General features: G+C 44.7%; 1 protein-coding gene across 1 annotated transcript; it reads right to left on the reverse strand.

Annotated features, from left to right (window-relative positions):
• Window positions 1-600: 600 nt before the first annotated feature.
• CAMLG (calcium modulating ligand) lies at window positions 601-6,531 on the reverse strand (the record flags this gene model as incomplete). Its single annotated transcript, XM_026045214.1, has 4 exons — window positions 601-2,889; window positions 4,104-4,169; window positions 4,953-5,416; window positions 6,381-6,531. Coding segments are annotated over 4 exons (873 nt in total), but the record flags the coding sequence as incomplete, so codon positions are not given.
• Window positions 6,532-8,731: the final 2,200 nt, after the last annotated feature.

Genomic DNA, 8,731 nt, shown 5'->3' on the forward strand with positions numbered 1-8,731 from the left:
GCCCATGGCGGCGGCGGCGGCGCGAGCCCGACGCTACGCGGCGGCGGCCATTCCGCGCCCGCGGCTCCCCGGCGCCCCGCGCCGGAAGTGCCCGCCCCGCCGCTTCCTGCCCGCGCCGCCCCCTGGCGGCGGGAGGCCGCGCGCCAGCGCCCCCCGCGACCCTGTTTCCCCCGCTTTTTGCCTCAAAACCCCCACGCGAGCAGCAACCCCCGCGGGGCGCTTAATAACGTGTTATAATCACTACACTAACCTATTGTAATCACTACAATAACCTATTATAATAAGATTTCTTTTTTTTTTTTAAACGTCAGGCAAAACGAAACCAAGGCAGAAGGGGGTAACAAATATATTTTTAATAGAAAACAACCGATTTGGCAATAAACATTAAATAGAATTATGTACATAGGCGAAAATAAGTTAAAAATGGAAATGGGGAGGTTCKTTTCTTGATGAGGATGGGGAGTATCTTGGGATAACGGCAGGGAAGGCCCAGTCCCATCCCGCCCCCGGGAAGCGCCCGACACGGAAACCCGGCGCTTTCAGGCTGAAAAGGTCCAGATTAGGTCTCATTAAAATTAATACTTTGGGGAAAAAAGTTCAAATGGAGTTCAAATGTTTCTTATTAATTAGCTGATCAGGATTAAAATATTTGTGTCTGGGACTAAAAATGCAGTGTTTCTTGCAAAAGCCAAGACCTACTATTTTTGAAATTTATTTGGCTCACATTTAGGCATATAAGGTCTGAAAAGGAATAACTTTTGAGTAAATTCATTACTTAATTACTTAAAATTCCAKCTATTTGAACTCTTTGAGCCCATCTCATCTCTCTCTAATATTCATCTAATATTCTCATCTAATACTCAGACAAAACCTTGTACCACCTGCACTAACAGACCCGATCTGGAATCTTTTCAGTTCTGCCCTGGGCATCTGTAACAAGATATTCAATATAAAATAACCAGTGAAAACTGAAATAAAGTGTCAAATCCAAACCAAAATCTTCTTGTTTTCACACCACAAACACGTACTGGACTTCGGAGTCAGAAATGCAGCACCAGAATTACAGCAGGCAGCTCTAACGGAAAGGATTAAGCAGAAAGCAGAGCCATTTATTTTAAGTACACGTAATCAGTTTTGCTCCCCCAAATTTATGCTAATATCAACATAGTTAGGTGTTTCTCTACATTTCAAATAAAAAGTAGGCTGTGTTACCTGAAAGTCCCAATTCCAAGCAAAAAAATTACAAGTTGAAGATTGTATCAGGTTGAATTTCAACAGAAATTTTCAGAGACTGTCAGCATTAAAGTCTGGCTATTTGGAATGACATCTCCTTCCTCTTACTGTCTAAGATGACACTGATTTCCTACTTTCCCCAGCTGCAGGATTCATTTGGTTTTTCTTTTCATCTACGCTGCTGGATTCCCACGGAAAAAAAAAMCACTATTTACATCACACATTGATCTTTGTGTGGGAGTTAGGCTAACAAAGCAATGAGATTTTATTTCATGGTCACTTGTAGTATTTAGTGTTTAGGCAGCAATGGCTGTTTTGATATAATTGGGAGGATCTCAAAAACACAGCACAGAAGATGGGAAATGAGCTAAGATTTAAGTATCTCTGTTGAATCAAAGACTATCTGCTGTCGGGTAGTACTATTAAGCAGCAGGAGCAGAATTCCCCGGAGCTGGGATCCTGTTTACATGCAAACATCTGGCCATTAACAGAGGAAAAAAAAACAGAGATGAATGTGGCATTCAGGGTTGCCTAGTGCAATCCTGCAAGGAGCTAGGGAAAACAAAATAGTTCCCCTGGAATTTTTACAAAGCTGGAGCAATTTTTTTTTAAATCATTTTTCATGTTTTATCATTTATCATGTTTACCAGCCCAGGTTGGTTGCCAATATACATACATCTTGCTTGAAGCTAAACCACTGCTAAAAGGAAAGAAAAAAACAGGGTGAAGTCAGAATGAAAGCACAGGTATGAGCTACACTGGTAGTAAAAGGCTGCCAGAAACAAACAGATGAGATGAACAATTTTGCTTCTTCCTACTTTTGATTGATGTAGACCAAAGGATTTTTTTGCTTAGCTGTTTTGCACAAGAATCATCAAATGAAATTAATCACAATCACAACAAATAATTTATAGCAAGGCAAGGCTTAGAAGAGAGTGGTGCGTTTCACCAGCATTCTCTAGAAGCAGCTGCTTGGTTCAGTGTTCTGAACTGGAGCAACAGAATACAGCGATTTCTTTTACTTCAAGCTTTTGTTAAAAAAAAAAAGGAATAACAAAACGAAYAGTTCTGCTGGCTACAATTGTAACAGATATACATACGGTTCTGCTGAAAGTGAATCCCTTTTTTTGTTCTCACCTCAAAAAACACAGATAATTTTATAGCTCTTGATAAAAGAGACTGATAAGGGCATCATCTAATTAAACAAAAGAAACCGTCAACTGACACTTGCATCCTATTCTTCATATTTGTAATAGGCAGGTATATAAATAAATTGTAKTAATAAAACTGGCAACCTGGATTCCTGTTCAATCTTTTCCCAAATGACTGGATTTAAGGCTCCTTTTAAGCGTTCAAACAGACAAGAATTTTAATTTAAGATTGAAACCTGTTGGACAGACAGACATTAAAGGATTACAGATTGGAAAGCTTTTTTTGTAACTACTGCATTGAGTTCTACAGTCATCAGGGTGCTTCCGAACCAAAAAACAGAGAAAGTTCATGGCAGAAGATAAAAGTAAAGAAATAGACACAAAGGTCTGTGAAAACATCTCCCATTTTGCTGTAGGTGTCCATGGAACGACTAATCACTTCCGCAGGGATTCCAGACAGCAAGAGAGCAGCAGTTAGTACTGTCGTTTTCACCTTCTTTTCACACTAAAAGAAAAAAAAAATTAGTTCTTCCCTTACAAGGCAGTTCTGCTTTACACACTGCACTATGTTGTGCCACTTTCACCCACATTCCAAAACCACAGGTAAGTGGAGCAAGTTTGGACCAATTCTCTCCAGGATTCACAACCCATCCCAAGGATGCAAAGAAATCTGGCTGGGAGGCAAACAAGACTTTGGAAAGCAGTTCAAAGTTTCAGTAATTTGAGAATATTTGCTGGATATCTTAATTTAATCCAGTCTATATTAAGCATTCAAGAATCTTCCTAGGTCTGGTGAGAGAATAATGAAGCTGACTGAGCTCAGCTGGATGTAACTGTGGGRAAAACAAGCTGTGGAAAGAAATCACCTCTTTAAATTCTAAAACTGAATAGCTGGTTTTAAAAACAGCAGAAATCAGAGATCAAAAGATCCAGCAGAAGAGCTAATTCTATTGTGCTGTGTCTTGACACATCATCTTAGAATGGCTGCTATGAAATTCAGTTTTCAATTACATACTTAACTAGAAAAGAACAACTACTCATTTACTCTGATTTTCTACAGTTCATCTATTATTCCCTTTAAAATGCAAATGTTTTCCTTCAACTACGGATTGAGCATCACTTGCTTTACAACATGGACCAGACAAAATCATCAACTAAAAAAACAACTTCAGTAGAATTAACTGGTGTAAATAAAGTAATACAGAAATTTTGCTGGTAAGAAGTTTCACGTGTCTCATTTCAAGTCTTCAAGTCTTCATTCAAACCCATGTTAGCAATTTAATACACAGCCCTGAAGTGCCAGAGACTGTCTCATTTTGTAACTACAGAAAATATTTTGTTCAGACATCACACACACCATGGCTGTCAACAGAGCCAACAACAGGAACGGCAGGAACATTCCGCCCGGGAGGAAAGGCCAGAGCTTCCCAAAGACACACAGGAGCTACCTGGCTTTCCTGGGCAGATGAGGCCCATTAGGCTACAGCTAAACTGCTAGTCCCCATTTCCACAGCAACTTTAAGCTCTGGACTAAATCTGGGAAGACTAACAATTCTTTTGCTAGTTAGTATTAACTAATAGCATTTGAGAGCTCTCAATTCCACAGTTCAAAACCAAAGAAGAACCCTGCACGTGCACTGGTCATAAAATAATACAATCTAAGCCAAAGTTTTAAATTAAAGCATTTTAAAATCATCTAATTTTGAAATATTATTTTACCTTTGGAAAGTACTTGGACAGTCCCATGTAGGCAAGTTGTAGAGTAAGAAATGGTGCAAATATTGACTGCAAGGATAAGAAAGTACATATGAAAATTAGCTTGGTCTGAAGGAATAACTAAGAAAACACAGGAATTTAATGCTTTCAAAACAATGAATGAAAATTAGGTAAGTAAAAAATAATTTATGGACAATAACAGCACCAATCTTGAATACTACAAACCCAACTAGACAAGCTGTATGTCAGGAATAGGGTTCTACCTTGTGTTCTTTGAGTCTATGTCTGAAATTCCACGACCATGGTRCATGGTGTGGGACTGAACACTGTGGTCCAGGAGGTGGCAGGCTGCACCAGTCACRTTCCTCTATAGAGTGTATGCAATGTATGCATTATTTAGAGGTACAGACACCTGGAATATTAGGGAACTTGTTTTCTCAGAAGACTGATAAATAAGTAGGGGCCACTCATCTTGAGACTGCTGCTGGGTTACTCTATTACTCGTTTGTAGGTTCCAAGCTACAAAAGCAGTTGTCTAAATGTCCACAAGAATGTGAACAGATTTGCAGTGCACTTGCACAAATACTATGCTGTGGACAAACGTGTGCTACTCAAAGGGCTAAATGGGGGCCACATTAAATACATAATGCAGATTCAGAGATGATTATCACCTCAAAAAGCATTAGAGGTTTTTAACTTTTATATAGTTGTAGGAGATGGATAGAGTGCTTGAAGTTCCCAACTCACCTAACCACTATCTATAGAGCTCAACCCTAAAAAGAGCAGTATTTCACAAAGAACAGAGTTCTGAGTAGCAAAACAGAAAGGGACTGTTGGTTTCCCTGAACTCACCAAGTACTTGCACACAAAAGCCCTGACTGCAATGGCAAGCAGAGCGCATCCCACTAATCTAAAAATGCGGAAAGAATCAAAYTCCTCCACTGCATTCCCGTTCTCTTGGCTCGGCTTCTCACTCATTAGCTGGTTCCTCAGCTTCAGAGCTTCATCGAATCTGGATAAATATTGCTCTAATCCATGTCTAGGAGGCCGGGGCGCAGCTTCTGATGACAGTTCCCCTCTGTTACGGTGGCGGAGCTCGCCCGGGCCCTCGCTGAGGGAGGAGAGCTCTGCACTCTTACTGAACAAGTCCTTCTTCTCCCCTTGGAGGTCTGTGATGCTGCTTGAGTGGTCGGCCGTTCCCGATAAGCTGCAGACAGAATCGCCGAGCACAATTCGCTTGGACACTGAAGGAACAGGATGGGAGTTGGATTTATCTTGTTCGTGCTGAAGCTTCGATTCTGGGTGACTTTCTTCATCTAAGGAAGAGAAACAGAAATACAGAGTTAAGCGCGCTGGATACTCAGAACAACCTTTGAGCACTGGGGTTTTGGGTTGATGATTTCCAAAGTGAAAGCACAYATTTATTATTAATAAGGACGCCAGGTATCAATCACAAAGCCATTTAGGATAGCTGAATACGAAAAATCCCATTTTATAGAAAGAGGACTCAGCAGATGGCATAACATGCCAAAGAAAGATTTATATTCAGCCTTAGATTACACCATAGTTCACAATGACGTGCAAGAAAGGCACAGAAAAGCACGTGTGCAAATATTCAGCATCATCACCACAGCTATGCATTAAGCTCCCCATCCCCTGCTTAGGAAAGGCCCTGAGGCTCTGCACGTGCTGTAGGCTCTGCCGCATGGGACACGGGGATGGATGGAGCGGGTGCTGGAGACGCGTTAGGCCAAGAGCCAAAACCATCCATCAGGAACAGGGAAACTGAAATATTGGGTATACTCTGGCAACAAAACAGCAGCAAGATAGCATGGCTGACCAAAAATAAAAAAGCTGCTGTTCCAAATGTGAGGAGCAAAATTAAAAAAAAARRAAAAAAAATACAAAARACGAATCCGTCCAAAGGTGCATTAATGATCGACAAGTGCACAGGCAATGGGGTAAGCCGGCGYTGGCTTCTTCCTGCCGCTGTCTCTGCAGGCAGAGCAGCCCGGCGGGCACCCCGAGGGCCCCGCCTCACGCGGCGGGGATGACGGCCCCAGCCCCGGGCCCCGGGCCCCGCTCACGGCACGCGGAGGCGCCGGCCCCGGGCCGGGCAGGCGCTCGGCGGCCCCGGGGCCGCCCGGATCTTGGCCGAACCCCTCCCGAGGGCAGCGCGGGGGCCTCGGCCGGGCCCCTCGGGCACCACAGGAGCCGCTACGAGCGCGGGGGTCGCGCAGAGGTTCCCGCCTCAGGGAAGGGCCCCGCGCGCCCGCTCACCCTTGCCCRCCGCCGCCCGGTGGAAGCCCATGATGCGGTTGAGCCGCTCCTCCGAGTTCATCAGCAGCTTCCTCCGCCGCAGCTCGGCGCGGCGCTGCGAGGCCGAGAGCCCCGCGCCTCCCCCGGCCGCCGCCGCCGTTCCCGCCCCGCCGCCCTCCATGGCGGCCGGCGGCTCCATGGCGCCGCCGCCGCCCCGCACAATGCGCGCCGCTCAGCCGCACTGCGCAGGCGCCGCCTCTGCCGCTGAAGCCAGCGGCGCCATCTTGCGTKAGGGCAGGGGAAGCGCGGAGAGCGCCGCTCGCTCGCGGCCTCACCCTTAGGGCGCCCCCAGCGGTGCCCGCACTAAAAATGGCCGCCGCGACCTCGGAAATGGCGGCTGCGGGCAGCGGAGCGAGACGGCGCCCTCAGGRAGGTGCCGAGGGGCCGTGATGGCGCCGAGATTACCTCAGCGGGGAACGAAACCTGAGGGTCCAGCACCACCCTGCTCCGTCCCAGGAAAAGACGGCAGAAAGCCAGCGTGGGGGCATTTTATATCGAAAAAATATATATGTTATAAAGCAGAAAGATAAGAGACGTCCCCACTTTTCCCCACACAAATAATCCCTAGTGCTGTCAGTCAGGATGGACTTTTTCTGCAGGCCCACAGGAAAAAAAGGATTGGGGGAGTGGGAGCAAATCAACAGGACAGTGGCTGACTCRAGCAGTAGCAACAACCAAACACATTTTTTACCCACTTCTCTAGTAATTTATAAGATAATTCAAAATCCCAGCTTCCCTCAGCAACAATTCCACCAGGTAAACCCAGCAAATCCCCCTCTCCTTCCACCAGCTGCAGCCCAAAGCACATCCAGGAAAGGCTGTTTAACAGGGCACTACAAACATTGCAGCAAAATAACATTTTTAGTAGTGAACAGCTGTGAGAAAGCAGCATTGTGTAGAAAGCTTCCAGGCATTAGAATAAAGGATGGCACCTGTTTCTGACCAGGAACAAGCTAGTACTAGAAATGAAGAAGCTAAAATCTCAGAGCATCAGGTTTATGCACCAGGCTGCAGCACTTTCAGGAGCTGCTATTTAATTCCTGGCACGGTGAAGCATTCCTGCAATCCTATCATGGAGCCTTTCTGCTGGCAAGAGCTCCAAGGGCTGCTTATATCTGCATTTAGGAAGATATTACACTAGAGCCAGCTGTGACAAACTGAGGGAAAAATACACTTTTATGGGCAGGCTTGCAAGCAGTCGCTTTTGCATTTACATAAAAGGGACACACAGGGAAGGAAAATCCCATGCGGGAGGCTATTGTGCTGCATAGATAAGCTTCCCAAATCGTATTTCCAGGGAACACCCTCCTATATTGTCACTGCATTGCTGTTAGTACAGTAGGAAGCTGCAGGGATTGAATATACACAGGAGGAGGAGCAGGAGAAAAAAAGAACCGGCCAAGGACCCTATTTACCCCAATTACCCTAGAAGTTACAAAATGGAACCTTTTACGGTCTCTTCAGATACACCTGGCATAACAACGCACCTATTTATGTACGTAAAGCCCATCACACTTCTACTTGTCAGACAAAAAGTGATAAAACTGGCCCATACTATCATCCCTTAGTCAAATATTCACATAGCTAATGTGCAGTTGTTTGTGTAACTTGTCAAACTTAACCAAAACTAAACCAAATTTGAAGACAGCAGCATGTAGATCCTTTCTGTCAATACTGCAAGGTAATTGCCTCCAACACCCGTGACAAGTGACACTCCTCAGCTCAGTCTGGACACTTCAGCTGGAAGCAGCACTTGGCTGCACGAGCCGTAGCAGTCACTGGAAATCCAAGGATAAGAGGACCATGTGCTGGTTTTGAAATCAACAGCACTGATGCAAAAGCTAGAGCTGACAAGTCAAAAATCACGAATATTTCTAAGATACTATGTGATCTTGAGAACTTGATAGAATTCTATATTCAAGAACTGTTATACACAGAGGTCAAAGTACCAAGCTCATGGGTTAACTGTAATATATCATGAACCAGAAGCAGCAGCGATGAGAGCTCTTAAAGAAATTGTCAAGCATAAGATGGAGTGACCCTTAAAAAAAGGCAAGTGTTGGAGAACAGGATGTTAAGTGAAGATATGTTACCTACAATAAAATTAATTACCAACTTGGGAACAATGCTGAAGACAGGTTAAATTCGTTCCAACGCCCACTTGCTTGAGACCACCGTCAAACCAGACAGCAGGGAACCACGTATGGAGGACTGCAGCAGTATGGGCTTACTGAAAGAACAAACCTCAAARAGGAGCAAATAATGATGCTGAGTGACAGGGATGCTCTGGAGGAACAAAAAAATGTCAGTAA

This window comes from Nothoprocta perdicaria, unplaced genomic scaffold (assembly GCF_003342845.1).
Source record: "Nothoprocta perdicaria isolate Ctin4 unplaced genomic scaffold, notPer1 scaffold_107, whole genome shotgun sequence".
NCBI lineage: Eukaryota > Metazoa > Chordata > Aves > Tinamiformes > Tinamidae > Nothoprocta > Nothoprocta perdicaria.